Source organism: Xiphophorus maculatus, chromosome 6 (assembly GCF_002775205.1).
Source record: "Xiphophorus maculatus strain JP 163 A chromosome 6, X_maculatus-5.0-male, whole genome shotgun sequence".
Lineage (NCBI taxonomy): Eukaryota > Metazoa > Chordata > Actinopteri > Cyprinodontiformes > Poeciliidae > Xiphophorus > Xiphophorus maculatus.
Window position 1 is genome coordinate 1,811,559 of NC_036448.1, and position 16,915 is coordinate 1,828,473.

Sequence of the window (16,915 nt, forward strand, 5' to 3'; positions counted from 1 at the left end):
TATCAGCTGCTTTGGTCATTAGCTGCCTTTGTTATCAGCTGCCTGTGAAACTGATTGGTAACGGTCAGCCTCATGCCCTTGTAAGGGCATGTCCATGGAAGATTCCAGAACATCCCGTAGTAAAGATCTTTGGTCAATTCTTTGTGTGACTTTGTGAAAAAGCCCAACCTCCTTCCTTGTAATCATAATAAAAGGCAGTTGGGGACTAAGAGCCGGCGAAGTTGACCCCAGATAGTGTTTAACGGCGGTTCTCCGCCTCTGGCTCTGCTCCCCTCTTCTACAGAAAAGCAATTTGTGTTTTTGGTTGATTCCTTGCAGGTTAGGAACTAAAATAGACCCAACATGGACAATAGGAAAGCTGTTTGCCAAAGTAAGTTAAAGCTATGATGAGTTTGGCTTGAGGCAGCTACTCTTCTTTGCTCCAAGGCTGAAGTTTCAAGTTTCTAATAAATGCCCTCCTTAAGCTCAATTCTACATCACTCAAATGCAATAAGACAAAGTGCCACTTCTCTAAAACTCCTAATCCAGGTGAAATTACTCACGCTCTCCAACGACCTGCAAAGCTTATTGCAGGTCATACTCTGGTTTGTTAAGAAAACTACATTTTATGATTTTTTTTTTTTTTTTCAAAATGTCCATTACTGTCCCAGCTTCAAAATGTCTCTTCATGGGTTTCAGCACAAAACGTTAATGGATAAACAAACTGTGGACCTACGTATATGTGCTGTTCATTATTGCTTAGAAGGGAAGCACCAGACTAGAGGAGTAAAGTGTTTGCGGATTGTTCTAAGGACTATATCTGCAAGCTTAATCAGGACTAGACCTCTCCATATAAGAGCAGTTTTTTATGGTATACAGATTCATTAACTCATTGTGGGCACAAAAGGTACATTTATTTTTGGCTTTCTGTGATTCTTTTGAACTGTTTTATACATCATGTAACTTTGACTAGTTTTAAAAACCAGAATTGGTGCACAATGAAGTCTAAATTCATTGTTGTCTAATCCACAAATGTTCAAAATTACAAATGAAAATTTTAATTTATACACACGTTCACACTAATAGTTGGTTTAAAAACACTTATCAAGATGCACCAGAGCCACACACTTTATCAGCCAAGGCTAACTTTGTCTGGACATTTCTGTGAATTAACAGCCTTTGTTAAAACTAAATAGTTTTCTATGTTGTTTGAAGAACTTGGATGAAATTCTCCATCCTCATTTTTTCATCCATTCTGTGCAATGTTATTACAGGACAATCCCACAGCATGGTGCTACCACCACTATGCATGACAGCTGGTGCTGTTCTACGTAGGTCTGAAAGCATTAGCAAAATGACATGGAGGATCATGTAAGGGTATTGCACTTTGACCATTTTTTTGGCATCAACACGGTCTTACTTTTACTTTTTGTTGAACGTCAAGTAATTTTAAAGTGTGACCAAAATATGCTGAACAAACTTTCAATGTAAATGTTTTCTAAAGTAAAGTTTGTACTGGATTCTTGCATGAAGTCCACCCAGGAAGACTTCATTTTACTTTAATCTTATTGCTTTTTCATTTATTGTTGTGAGACATCCTAAAGAAGAAGTTGTTCTCTGTATGATGTTTAGACCAGTCTGAGGCACCAAGCTGTTCATAATGACATACTGTAGATCTGTTTGATTAACATGCTGCCTATGGACTTTCCCATCCAACAATCTCTACAGTTTGATTTTTTTCAGAGGGAAAGATTTTGGAAGGGTTTTTGTGTTTGGGTTGTTCAAAATAAAGAAGGTATGACTGACCTTTAAATAACAAACAACGTCCTGCATCAAATCTGATAAACAGAAGCAGCTTAAGAAAGTGGGCAGAGGAAGTGCAAGTGTAACACTACATCACAACTTCCCTGGAAGCATTATTAATCAAGCCTTAAACAACAACGTAATGGCATGAAATGCTCTGGGATAAGAAATCACCGTTGCATCAACTTTAACTGTACAACAGCAAGTATTTTTATAGCAGCAATATCAACTGAAAATCCTCATAAAATAATAAGTTGCTACCTTCTTCTTTAGAGAGGTCATGAAATGCATTCTTGTTGCTGCATAGCTTCTCTGTTTCTGTCTGAGATTTATTAAAGTTTTGTGTGCAGTATTTTGTTTATGGTATATAAAGTTACATGATATAACTGAAACAAAGGTTTAGCAACAGCACAATGGATCAAATTACAGCTAACAAGAAGGGATCCTGCATGTTTTAATGTAAAATCAAATACAAAATGCTAAACACTATTCAAGCATTTTTCCTAACTCCACTCTGTGCTAATAACAACAAATGTGGAATGATATAAAGAAAATAAAATGTTATGTTTCTTATAATAGCAATTAAAAAAACTAAACACAGAATAATCTGGAGGTTTCAGAGGAAACATGGCAAATAATTATTTTGGGAAATGCTGATGTGAAACATCTGACAAAAACATCTAATGGATGTTTTTGTAAGTTTTGCAGCTGATAAAAGTCAGCAGTTTGTAGATGTTATATAAAAAGTGGAAAAAAGTTTGAATCCCACAGAAGGGAAGAAATGTGAGAAATTCAGTCTTTAAAACATTAGAAACACAAAAGACTTTCTTCCTGTTCATGCATCAAGCACATAGTTAAATACAAAGATTATTGCACATTATCTGTAAAACAATCTGGGGAAACAGTCCTCTAGCTTCTTATTTCATTCCCTCTTAAAAAATTATTTTTTAACTATGTTCTGAAGAAACAGGGTTTCAAGCGAAGGCTGCAGTGTTGTGGTAGAAAGTGGAAGCTAAGGCTAAAGAAATAATTTCAGTTGAAATTATATGTGCCATTGAAGGACTACAATTAAAAGTTAGAAAACATGAGGAAAGGAAACTCAACGATTGTGTCAACAGTCTTTGCCTGCTTTAAAACAAGCAGCTAACTACATGAAGATTTCTTAACAGTCGATAACAAAAACTTCTACACAGATGTTAAAAGTTATCCAACAGAAACTTTACACAACAGCCAAGTAAATTAGGACTTCATAATTTATCTGGAAAAAATTATTTAGCTGAAGCTAAGAGTGCTAAACGTTTTCAAAGTCAGCAAAAGCGCTAAATAAACAATTAGCTCTGCTATTAGCAGTTTATCGGAAGTGTGACCACAACTTCTGAAAGTGTCATAACAAAAGAAATAGAAAGTTTGCGTCCCTGTTAATGAAACTGGCATATAGAAATAAATTAGTTTCTCAGCCACTTCAAATGGGAGTGATATTTTTAAAGAGAAAATGACCTTTGACCTCAAGAGGTGCCTTTTTTACAAACAGAACCACGTACAACCTCTCATAGCCAGCTGGAGCATCTATTCATACACGGATCACAGAAACCAGATGAAAAAGAAGGAAGATAAAAAGAAGTGAGTGAGAGGAAGTGAGGTAGCTCTTAATTACCGCCTGAGTTTGTGTTTGATGTCTATGGGCCTGTGACAGCGCACAGCGAGCCCCGAATGTTTCCACTCCGTACAGTTATACTCCGCTCCACAGCCGTAGTTCACCGGCACACTCATCTTTTCTTTTGACTACGCTGTTTAAGTCTTCCTCACCCTCCTCTTCTCGGCCGCTCTGCTGTTCTCCCCCTCTTGGTGCTCCTCAGCTTGTGGCCGCTCTCATCCCTATAAAATCCAAAACACTTCCTCATCTGCTTTGTGCTGTCACGTCGTCCGCCTCTCCACGGCTTCTTGAGGGCTCTCATCCCCATTGGTAGGAGCAGAAGGCTCTAAGACTCTAAGACAAAGTGGCAGCAACACTGAGCCAGAGCGACTGGGACGATCCGATCTGCTCGTGAAAATCTGTCTCTTCTTAGATTAGACATAGATTTGGAGTTTCTGCTTTCCTGAGACTAAATTCCTCTGAGTCGTGCTCTCCCAGGAGTTTGTTGGATAGCCATAAAGGCTGAAAGAAAGCTTTTTATCACTCTCTGCACTAATCTGCCCCACATATACATCTTGTCTTTGCCCTGAGTCTAAATGTGGCTCAGACTCTGCCCTCTCTCAGTTTGTCTACTCTCTCTCTTCTTATGTTTCCCTCTCATCTCTGTTTGCTACACCTTTAATCACAGAACAACCTCAGACCTGTTAGCATAGGCCTATCCTCTGCAGGAATATTCTGTCACACCCCTTAGATTGTGCACAGATCTGTGCAACCTGTTTGTGTGTGTGAAAGAGTGTGTGGTTTTTCAAACCAAGTGTGTGGGGTTGTGTGGGGGTGGGTGTGTATAGGCATGTGACTAAGCAAGTGTACATCACACACAAATGGGAACGGGTTTCGAGTGAGGCTGGAGCATAGGACAGGCAGGGGGCGGGATCTGCCTATCTTAGCTGCAGGTCTCTTTCTCCCAAACACTGTGGATCCTGAAACAGAAGCAGGACATATTGTCCTCTCCAGATGGAGTGTGTCGTGTGTTGGTGCATGTGGTGTGCGTGTGTGTGTGTGTGGGTGTGTGTGTGTGTGTGTGTGTGTGTGTGTGTGCGTGCGTGTGTGTGTGTGTGTGTGTGTGTGTGGGTGTGTGTGTGTGTGTGTGTGTGTGTGTGGGCGTGTGTGTTCTGTAAAGAGATTGAAAACAGAAGGAGTATGATAGGGTATTATAATAAGCAGCTCTGAAGACTCTGCTCACTGCGATCACATACACGCACGCATTTACTCTCAACATGTACAACTATACTAGCTGAGGCATGAGCATACGGTCCCCTACTGCAGACTCCGTAAATGTGAAAACTAAATTTGAAACCCCAGCTGGCCAGCCTTCTGAGCTTTTCATAAAAATACAGCTTTTTATAAAAATACAGGACATATCTGACCAAAGACGCCATGACTCTAAAGATTACTGAGGGTCAGTAATTGATTTTCAAACCCAAAAGAAAGGTTTTTACAAGCTACATTGAACATGTCTTAAAAATATCTTTTCCAATGACAGTTGAAGCTAAACTCAATTTAAACACAATTTAAACACAATTTGTTGTTCATATCTGGCCTCTTTTCCAGAGTGATAGTGTGTAGTCATACAGCAACCAAGAACATGTCCACCCAACCTGCCAAGCTGTGACCCACGGGAGACGGGAGAATGCACAACGATCCCAGTTCATGAAGTATAAATATGCTTTAAGCCTTTTCTCATTTTGTCACATTACAACCACAAACAAATGCATTTTTAATGGATTTTATGTAATAGACTAAGGCAATAGGTAGGAAGACATATCAAATAAAATCTTTATAAATGACTGAAATATAAAAATGACAAAATGTGACACGGTTCAAGGGGTAAGGATACTTTTGTAAGATACGTTATGTTGCCATGTCAACATCAGCCACTGGTGTGAAAAGAACAATAAATATAATCCAGATCTGACTGAAACCAAGCACACAAACTCTGCTTTGCAGGCCTGGGACTCGTCAGTCACATGGTGCCACACCCACAGATGTCTGAATAATGGAGCTAACACAGGCCTTTTGTTGTGACAACCTGTTGAGTTCTTTTAGCTGAAACTGAAAAAAAAGAATGTGCCCGCATTGAAACAGCTGATTAACTGTACATACAGTACATGCAGTATGAAGTAAGGTTTTACCTACTTTAGATATTTTCTGTAATCCTTGGTTGTGATGCTGAGCTTCTGTGTCTGTAAGCCAAGACTTCCATTTAAGGAATTGTAAAGAGGCTCATCAGCAGAGACCATCAGACCTGACAACATGATGTACAACCCCGCAGTAAAAGGGCTTTCTGGAGACTGAATGACAATATAAATTCAATCAAACTATTTAATCTCCTATTTAATCTTAGACTTTTACTTTGCCAAAGTAGGATTAGTTATTCTCTCTTGCAGTGTCTCTTTTCTCTTACTGCATCTTTGTTAACAGCATTCATGCACCCACTTACTGAGTATAGTTACTCTAGTTTTGCTCTGGATAATGTCATATGCCTGTGTTTTTCACAGTGTGGAGCATGCCTCCCCTAGGGGGTGCCAGATTTCTTCAGGGGTTGCTACATGAGGAAAAAAATACAAACCAGAAAAAGCAAATGCAAATATTTAACTTCCTTCATTTTGTCTATGCCATAGACAAAATGCAAAGAATTTTAGTAAAGCTATGATGTGTAAAGTTAGGTCTCTAGGTAACCCATTGATCTCATCAAACTGCCCCTGTATGTGGGCCTCATGCGGCGCTGTCATGGGATCTGCACCTCAGAATTTTGTAATTGGGCGCCACCTTTCACTCAAACTGGACAATTTGGAAAAGAGCAGCATTATTATACATAAATGGGCATTGCTTCCACTGGCATTGTCAAATTATAGGCAGACTGCAATTCTAAAACAGCGCAGAAAATCAATGCCGTTGTTCACAACTTCTCCTTCTGTTCACTGATAGTGCGATTGAAATTCTACTGGAGATTCTACTAAGCTACTGGAGCTTAGTGAAAGAAATCCCAGACTGAAAACTGAAGGGAGATGAAAATCAAGGGAAATTGGATGGCCATGACCAAGCTAAGGAGTGCGCAATCGGGTGTTGCAATGAGGCCATCATGCAAGGGAGGGAGACAGAGCGCAGTGGCATGCACAGTCCAATGCATCAACCTTAAACCTAGCTTTAAGAAGACAGATGGGCAAAACAAAACAACAAAAAAAGAGAAGAAAGTATGGTCATGATTATTTAAAGTGTGGATGTTCATAGGCTGGATCTAAACATGCTGCAGTGCCACAGTGTTGTCTGTCAAACTCCAGGAAGGATTTTTCATGTGGTGCTACGCATATCAGGTAAACTCAACAAACCCAATGTCAGTTCACAGAAATATTAGCAATAATGTAATTAGTAGCGGGGAGCGGGGAGCGGGGAGGAGGTAGCACTCTCACACTTTGAAAAGCCCTGTCCAGTGTTTTTTGGTAACTTTTAAAAAATGGCCTTTTAACCTAAAACTTTTCCAATAACCTGAATAATTATAAATTAATTATGCAGTTTCTAATTTTGTTTACTATACATATCTAAATATAGTTACCTTCTGAGAACCTGCCACTGAAGAGTGAAAAAGTGAGTGACTTTGGCCCTGACTGTCCCAGGGGAGATGAGACAAAGAAGACGTAGAAACTTTGAACTGTTCCCATGGAGCAAAATTGGTTTCAAACACAGAAAGACGAACTTAACAACGTGCTTTGGTAACATTATTCTAAGTTAAATGAAGCGGACATGCATACACTTTGCAGCACCGCCACACTGAAACACACACTTATTGGCTATGCACCAAAGGGTTTCTCAGTGTTCCATGAGTCTGCGTCCGTATGATGGAAGACATTGTGATATTTAAGGAAAAACAGGCACTGAATATTTGGTTCTGCTCAGTGTCTTCACATTACACTTAAGCTAGTCTCAGTCTGAAGTCCTGGTCAGTTGGGCCAAAAAAACTTTGACATGAAACATTTAAAACTCATAAAATGGCGAGGCATAAATCCTGGATGACCCTTCAGTTGAGGGTTTATTAGCCTGTTGTTGGCATAGCGGCCTCACATCATCATCTACTGGCTTCATGGAGGCTGGTTTGCATTCCTGACCAGCAAGCTGGATTGTAGTTATTGAGGAGTGCTACAGTGTAAGCCAGAGTTGTTGGCTATGCGTTATTTATTTGTGGTTTGTTTGTTAATTAACATGTTATTATTCTTTTATGCTTCAACAGCTAATCTGTTTCATATGGAAGAAAACATCCAATCACAAAACCTAAAATATGGTTAATTGTGGCACTCTTATATGACATTTTTGTTATGACATAACATAGCAGTTTTATATGGTCATACCTATAAAAATTAATAAAAATCAATTAAAAAGATTATAGTTCTGATTCAAAGCTTATCTGTTAGTGTTCAGGAACTAAACAAAAATTTACAAACAGACCAGACCAACACTAGTTTGAACAAAGCTCCAAAAATGACTGAATCTATTTAAGATAATTGTTCTGTTCAATAATCTAGTTTGGATACAACTATGAGACAGATGACCCAACTCATTATGGTATAAAGCAAGCCCAAATCACCAGCCTTCCACTGCTGTGTTTGGCAGTTGGAGGAATTTAACCAGTGTGCTGAGTTGGATTTTTGCCTAAATTTAACTCATCCTGCCTTTGTAACACCAACATCACCGTGTTTGTTTTTTTGCAAATTTGTTAAAAACAGAAAACAAAGAAATTATATTTACATACTTATTCACAGCCTTTACTTGATACTGATATGATGAAGCTCATAATTGAGCTGTTTCCACTGATTGTCCATGAGATTTTTCCACAATTTAAATGAAGTCAACCTGTGGTAAATTCATTTGATTGCAGTGTGTGTCTTGATTTAAAAGACACACACACCTATCTAGAAGGTCCCACAGTTAACAGTGCTGGTCAAAGGTCAAACAACAAGCATGAAATCAAAGGAATTATCTGTAGACCTCAGAGAGAGAATTCTCTGAGGTCTACTGGGACCTTCTTGCTCTGATGGTCCCAGCAAGCTCAATGGCCTCCATAACTGGTCAGTGGAAGAAGTTTGCAACCAGCAGGAGTGATTCTAGAGCTGCTGTCTGCTTAGGAGAGAAGGGCTTTTAGTCAGGGAGGTGACCCAATGGTTACTCTATCAGAGCTCCAGTGTTTCTCTCTAGAGAGAGGAGAACTGTCCAGAAAGACAACCATCTCTGCAGCAATCCACCAATAAGGCCTAGAAGGCAGAGCGGCCAGATGAAAGTCACTCCTTAATAAAATGCTCACAACATCTGGAGATTACCTAAAGGCACCTGAAGGATCTCAGACCAAGAGAAACAACATTCTTTGGTCTGACAAAACCAAGATTCAACTCTTTAGTGTGTACGCCAGACCCCATGTTTGGAGGAAACAAGGCATGGTTCATCACCACAATACCATCTTTACAGTAAAGCATGGTGGTGGAAGCATCATGCTGTTTTTCAGCAGCAGGAATTATTAGGGAAATATGACTACAGCAATATGACTGTTGTCATAAAGTGTCATTCGGTAAATCATGACACTTTTAATACAAAGTTGACATTATTCAAAATGTCTTTGTTATGACAACTTGTCATTAACCTAGACAAAAATGTCTTCGTTATGTCAACTTGACATTAACCAAGAAATCATGATCTGACATAAATTTGTTATAAAAGTATTACTGATTAAACTTAAAAATTATGTAGCTTTATATTATTAAAGCTGAAGTTTAGATATTCATAAAGACTTACTCATGTTCACGACAGGTGTTATGTCATGTTTATGACAGTATCATGATAGTCTTATTCACAACCCGTCAAATAAAGTGTTACCGATCATGTTAGGGGGTTGATAATTACATCTGCATCTACTGGCTGCAATACAGACTGTTACAAGAGCTCTATTGTAGCCATAACTACCTACAAGAATTTGAATTAATATAAGTTACAGACCCCGATGACGAACGTAAACTTTGGATTTGGTGTTCCCTCGCCCGGAAGCGGGTCACCAGGGCCCCACTCTGGAGTCAGGCCTGGAGGGGGGGGACAATGGCGAACACCTGGTGATTGGGCTTTTTCCCATGGAGCCCGGCTGGGCTCAGCCCAAAGAGGAAACATGGGTCCCCCCTCCCATGGGCCCACCACCCGTGAGATTGGCCAAAGGGGTCAGGTGCAGTGTGTGATGGGTGGCGGCCGAGGGAGGGGTCTCTGGCGGTCTGATCCTCGGTTGTAGAAGCTGGCTCTTGGGATGTGGAATGTCACCTCTCTGGGGGGGAAGGAGCCGGAGCTAGTGTGTGAGGTTGAGAGGTTCCAGCTACAAATAGTCAGTATCACCTCAACTCTGGTTCTGGAACCAGACTCCTTGAGAGGGGCTGGACATACTTCCACTCTGGAGTTGCCCACAGTGAGAGGCGCCGGGCAGGAGTGGGCATACTTGTTGCTCCCCATCTCGGAGCCTGTACGATTAGGTTTACCCCGGTGAACGAGAGGGCAGCCTCCCTCCGCCTATGGGTGGGCGGACGGGTCCTGACTGTTGTTTGTGCTTACAGGCCAAATGACAGTTCAGATTACCCACCCTTCTTGGAGTCCTTAGAGGGGGTACTGGAGAGTGCCCCTCCTGGGAACTCCCTTGTTCTGCTGGGGGACTTCAATGCTCACGTGGGCAATGACAGTGAGACCTGGAGGGGCTTGGTTGGGAGGAACGGCCCCCCCGATCTGAACTCGAGTGGTGTTTTGTTGCTGGACTTCTGTGCTCATCATGGATTGTCCATAACGAACACCATGTTCAGGCATAAGGGTGTCCATATGTGCACTTGGCACCAGGACACCCTAGGCTGCAGTTCGAGGATCACCTTTGTCATCGTTTCATCAGATCTGAGGCCGTATGTCTTGGACACTCTGGTGAAGAGAGGTGCGGAGCTGTCCACTGACCACTACCTGGTGGTGAGTTGGCTCCAGTGGTGGGGGAGGATGCCCAAACGTGTTGTGAGGGTCTGCGGGGAACGTCTGGCAGAATCCCCTGTGAGACGGAGCTTTAACTTCCATCTCCGGCAGAACTTTGAACACGTTCCGGGGGAGGTGGGGGACATTGAGTCTGAGTGGACCATGTTCTATTGACCATGGTCTATTCAGGGGTCCTGGAGAAGAGGGTCCGTCGGATAGTTGAACCTCAGATTCAGGAAGAGCAGTGTGGTTTTCGTCCTGGTCGTGGAACACTGGACCAGCTCTACACCCTTAGCAGGGTCCTGGAGGGTGCATGGGAGTTTGTCCAACCGGTCTGCATGTATTTTGTGGACTTGGAGAAGGCGTTCGACCATGTCCCTTGGGGAGCCCTGTGGGGGGTTCTTCGGTAGTATGGGGTACTGGATCCTTTGATATGGGTTGTCAGGTCCCTGTATGACCGGTGTTAGAGTCTGGTTCCCATTGATGGCAGTAAGTCGGGCTAGTTTCCGGTGAGAGTTGGACTCTGCCAGGGCTGCCCTTTGTCACCGATTCTGTTCATTACTTTCATGGACAGAATTTCTAGGCGCAGTCAATGTGTTGAGGGGATCCATTTTGATGGCCTTAGGATCGCATCTCTGCTTTTTGCAGATGATGTTGTCCTATTGGCTTCATCAGGCTGTGATCTGCAACTCTCGCTGGAGCGGTTCGCAGCCGAGTGTGAAGTGGCCGGGATGAGGATCAGTGCCTCCAAATCCAAGGCCATGGTCTTGAGCAGGACAAGGGTACAGTGCCTTCTCCGGGTTGGGGTGGGGGGTGTTCAAGTATCTCGGGATCTTGTTCACGAATGAGGGAAGAAGGGAGCAGGAGATCGACAGGTGGATTGGCGCAGCGTCTGCTGTGAAGCGGGCGCTGTACCAGCCTGTTGTGGTGAAGAGAGAGCTGAGCCAAAAAGCAGAGCTCTCGATTTACCGGTCAATCTATGTTCCCACCCTCATCTATCGTCATGAGCTATGGGTCATGACCGAAAGAACGAGATCGTGGATACAAGCGGCCAAAATGGGTTTTCTCCGTAGGGTGTCTGGACTCTCCCTTAGAGATAGGGTGAGAAGCTCAGTCATCCCCCAGGGACTCGCTGTTCCTTCACATCGAGAGGAGCCAGTTGAGGTGGCTCGGACATCTGGTTAGGATGCCTCCTGGACGCCTCCTTGGTGAGGTGTTCCGGGCACGTCACACCAGGAGGAGGCCCCGGGGAAGACCCAGGACACGCTGGAGGGACTATATCTCTTGGCTGACCTGGGAACGCCTTGGGATTCCCCCGGAGGTGCTGGAACAAGTGGCTGGGGAGAGGGAAGTCTGGGCCTCCCTTCTGAAGCTGCTACCCCGGATAAAGCGGAAGAAAATGGATGGATGGATGGATGAGTTACAACATTTAATTTTTCTTTGGGATCAATTAAGTATTTCTGAATTTGAATAACTTGGAATTCAAATATGAGAAGATGGTAAAGAAACGGTTTAAATGTCTTCTATATGTCTTTAAACAAATTGTACACATATGCTACAGACGTATAAAGATAATTGACTAGACATGATGTAGATATAAAACAGAAAAAGAACTGCAGTAACACACTGACTTCAATCATTTTAAATAATTTAAAAAATCAAATCTTAAGCTGCTAAAAAAGAAAATAAACTCAGAATATTTTAAGTTTGTTTCTTTACTTTACATCTCCCATGTGCTCTGCAGCGTGTAAATATAACTGGGTTAGTTTCTCCCTCTGGTGGTATGAATATGTTCAGCCTGATGCCAGTGCAGACAGGAGCTGATGGCTCAGATGCGATCACTACAGGACTCTCATCTCTGGACTTCAACTAAAACTAATGACTTATTACAACTCGTCCACAAAGCTGATCTTTGAACCCAGCAGTTTCTCACACAGTGAGCATGGAGTACAGTAAACAAGCTGGTTCTGAAGCTGAGCCCGTTGTACCAGCCCGCCGCTATGGATCGATGAGGCTCTGAAGGCAATTGGGGAAATCAGTCATGCTTAAAATAGGGAGTGGGGCTGTGACGCACGCAGCAGCTGACCCACCGCAGCCCCACGCAGGCTGTATCGACTGAACCGGGACTATGCTGCTATGGAGGGGGATGGCAGCTATATTTGGACCTCTGACATTGAGACTGCTGCCCTTTGGTTAAATTGCCTCACTTGACACTTTTGTTTCAGTTCTTTACATCACAATCCATTGTTTTGTGTCCAGACTGCACTTCTCTATTTTCTGTTTCCACAGTAACAGCCGTGCCGTGCCACCTCTGCAGCCGCTCCTTATCGCTGCCCTGAAAGCTGAACTATCTGAGCTCCAGCCCACTATCACCGCACAGTGATGTCAGTAACGCATTACTTAGTAACCACTTTTTTCAGTAACAAGTAATCTAGCGCGTTGCCATTTCAAACCCAGTAGCCAGACTACAGTTACTTATCGAAATCACTTTGAGTTACTGTGGATTACTACTGCATTTTCTTTTGTAATTTAATTTTATTTCCTCTACACGTCTTGGGGAGCGATCATCATTTCTATGCGACAGAAACAAACAATGGAGGGAAGAGGGAGATGCGCATTTTGTTGTTGGAAAAACAGGAACTATTTTGAGTTTCTTTCTTCAAGCCCGATTATTATAAGCAGCTTTGGGCTTGTTTTTTTGTTGTTTTTTTTTCTTTCTAAAATCGCTTGCAGATTTAATGAGTCACGGGTTGCGGTTTTTGGGCTTGCAAATAAGCAGACATAAACCCCAGTACTTGTCTGACATCCAGTTAGTTTTAGTCAGGCTCTCCATGTCCATCCCGCTGTGTCTTTGTTAATGTCAAGTTAATATATTACCTGTGAATTACTTCGAGCTTTGCGTTGCGCTCCAGAAAACTGCAAACATCGAGACTAATATGAACAGCGCAATAAAGGTGAAAACAGCCACGAATGAACGAGTCCGTAAAGTTGTGTAACTAAACGCCATTATAATAATATTAAGTTTCCAGACAATATTGGAACACATAAAAACATGCACAAATTACTAAAGGTTTTTTATTTGTACTGTTGTAACCATTAAACAATATCCCCTTCAGTTAAACCTTATAAGTGGAGATACCTGTCATGTCCACGAAGCGGTGCTGTGAGTGTGTGTTGTCTCCTACCCTCTCTCCTGCAGGGCTTGTCGGACAGGAGCGGCCAGCTGGAGCTCATCTATTCATCAGGAGGAGCGTTTTTATAGAAGCCGGATCCTGATAGCGCTGCCAGATGGTTCTACGCTTCCAGTGAGTTCTCGTTCCTGGTCAAAGAGTCCTTGTTCCTTGGTCCGAAGTAATCCTCGTTCCTGGTCTGTAAGAGGGTCTGGTTTGGCCTCTCATCCGGCTCCACGCGGCTCCTGCTCACAGCCGTTCCCCGTCTCCTGCCTGGCTCCGTTTCCTGTCCGTCCGCCTTCATTGCTGGATCCCCCCCCCCTCGCTCAACGCGCTCGCCTGCCTGTCCACCCCTCGACCCCCAGTGGATGCTCCGTCCACCTGTCTGCCCCCCCCCACTGCTGGTCACAAATAAATTCGAACTTACCTTTTGCTGGTGTGGCGTTTGTAGTTGTTTCTGCACTAGAGTCTAGTAAACAAACATGTCAATACCTTGTTAATGTTACTATTATAAAATAACTTGCAATTAAGTATTGGCAAAGCTCAATGTAATTTTCACAGGTGGTGGAGCGTTTTTGTTAGTAGCTGCTGAATGTAACTAAAAAAGTTACTTTTAATGTAACTTAGTTACTTTCCAAATCAAGTAATCAGTAATCTAACTTACTTTTTCAAGGAGTAATCAGTAATCCAATTAAAGTTACTTTTTCAAAGTAACTATGCCATCACTGTCACCACCCTTTCCCCAGTTTGTCTCAATTATTTCATTTTACCACTCACTTATTGCCTGTTTCTCCACAGCACTGTTTTCTCTCTCCATCGTTCCTCACTTCAGATAAATGGAAACGGCCACTCTAACGGTCATCCTGGTATACTGTCTAAGACAGGTATACAAACTTTTGCATGTTGAAACACACAAGGGCCACAATTATGTTGTATAAATGCAAAATCATTTTATTGTGGATTATTTTTACCTGCTCAGCAACAAATTAGCATGATATGTTTAAATGAAAGGTCATAAAAAGGGTCTCAAAGTTGTACAGTGTCCTATCTTGTTGGTCAATATATCATTTGTTGCTTATTCCCAGCAACGAACATCAGAACTGCCTTTGAAAACCCTGGATTTAGTTAATTTTAGTTATTGGGTGTGATTAAGTCTGGTTTTGAGTAAAAAGTCACTGGAGATTTGTGGCCCTACTTAATATAACATTAAATCAAAGCAAAGAAAAATAAATAAAATAAAATATAGCAAATAAAAGAAAAACACTTGTTTTGCAACCAAATTGCTCTATTTAAGATATAGATTTGTCAAGGCAAATCTCATACAAAGAAAAACACAAAAGGTCTCCACCTACATCAGGTCCATTTAAACCAGTGTTGCCCAAAGTGGGTCCTGGAGGGCCGGCATCCTACATGTTTTAGTTGTCTCCCTGATGGTAGTAACAGCCATTTCAGCAGGTCTTCTAATGAGCCATCATTTGATCCAGGTGTGTTAAACCAGGGAGGGAACTAAAACATGCAGGATGCAGGCCCTCCAGGACCCACTTTGGACCCCACTGGTTTAAACCATTCCTAAATAGTATCCAGGGCAAAACTATTCCAAGGGTTGCAAATGGTTCCTGGACCACATTTTGGACACCAATAGCCCTCAGCTGAGTGCCAGGCCTCATCCAGAACAATGCATTTCACCTTAATGGTGAACCTTTTCCCTTTTGTCACATCACAGCCACAAACTTCAATGGATTATGTTGGGATATTTTCATAGACCAACTAAAAGTGGTACAGGACTGTAAAGGAGAATCAAAATAATCCATAGTTTTTAAGCTTTTGATAAAACAATGCGAAAACAGAAGCACATTTGTAATCAGCCTCTTCACTCTGATTCCAGTAAATAAAATTTGGTGCACTCAAATGTCCTCTGAAGTCACCTACTTAGTGGGTGTATTTTTATATTTATTTATAACAAACTTTAATGTGAAGATATCAAAGAAAACACAACAGACAGTTAAGGGAGAATGTTTTGAAGAAGTCAGAAGTACTTTTAGTCATAAAGGAATATTTCAAGCACTGAACATCTTAGAGTTCTATTCCATCTATCCTCTGAGAAAGGAAAGGGCATGGTTCAACTCTAAACCTATCAAGATAGAGCTGAAGCCCATCATAACATGGAAGCAGCAGAGATCCACACTTCAGGTGGGAGAACCTGTCAACATGACAGCTATTCATTTTGAGGTGCACTCTACAAATTTCTTTATACAAAACAAGATGTTAGAGGGAAAACTAACTCTGCACATCACCTATTTTTTACCAGGCACAGGAAGTTGGTCAGCACTGATGGGAAGATAGATGGAGCTTAATACAAAAATGATTCTGGAGGAATATTTGTTAGAAACGGCAAAGGACATGAGACTTGGATGGAGGTTCACCTCACATTACTACAAAATCCTCGACGTGCAGCCGGAACTGAAATGGAACTGTTTACATCAGTGCATATATCTAAGTGCACTGATGTAGCATAAAGTATAGATCTCAATTAAATGCAGAATCTCTGGAGGGGAAAACTTGAAAATGTATGTTCACAGACACTCTCCATCCAATCATGGTTAGGCTTAAGCTATTTTCCCAAGAAAAGGGGAAAATGTTTGAGCTGCTGAAGATAAACCGCAAACATCTGCAGGTGAAACTGTAACCAAAACGGGAGTGAATACAAAAGCAGCTAAATCTTGATCATCTTTTTTCCCATCCTCTGCACAGTTTTGTCACACCAGTATTCACTTGAGTTTGTGGTTGTACCTTAAAATGTAAAAAAAAACGTTAAGGGGTATTTTAGCAAGGCAATTCATTGTGTCAGTTGGATGGAATGAATGGTGTCTTGGTACTGTTGGTACAACTAGGGAGAGGAGGTGTCACAGCCTGATCACAAACACAGCTTTGTTTATGTGGGCGTGTGCGTGTGTGTGGGTGAGTACTCAGTTTGTATGAGTTCAGAGGAAACTATTTTTCCAAAAGTTCAACTTCTTGTAAAAATACTATTGTAACAAATAATAATCAACTGTTATCGACATCATGAAGATTCGCCAATCCAAGAATAAAGAATAATGACTTGCACGAAAGGCAAACGGCAGATCCAGAAAATCAAGTCTTGATTCCATGTTTCTTTCTAGCTTGGATGCAACATCCACCAATCAGGTAAGAAGAGAACATAGGCTTGCATTGTTGATCTCTACACTTTTGTATTTCTAGATGTGGTATAAAATCACCTGCTTTGATCTCCTCATATGATCCAAAAGGCTCACGGCAGGAA

The 16,915-nt window shown here is 41.8% G+C and overlaps 1 protein-coding gene across 6 annotated transcripts in view; it reads right to left on the reverse strand.

Annotated features, from left to right (window-relative positions):
- LOC102218225 (cAMP-specific 3',5'-cyclic phosphodiesterase 4C) overlaps positions 1–16,915 on the reverse strand; it is a 62,850-nt gene that overhangs the window by 23,382 nt on the left and 22,553 nt on the right. Inside the window, exon 1 of one of the 6 annotated variants that reach the window (XM_023335737.1) lies at positions 3,589–4,120. The exons of 4 other annotated variants lie outside the window; for them this stretch is intronic. In XM_023335737.1, the coding sequence (XP_023191505.1) occupies positions 3,589–3,743 (155 nt within the window). In that variant the 5' untranslated portion in view covers positions 3,744–4,120. Of the gene's footprint in view, positions 1–3,436; positions 4,121–16,915 lie in introns of those variants that run through there. One more of the 6 variants, XM_023335739.1, reaches the window with a different exon arrangement.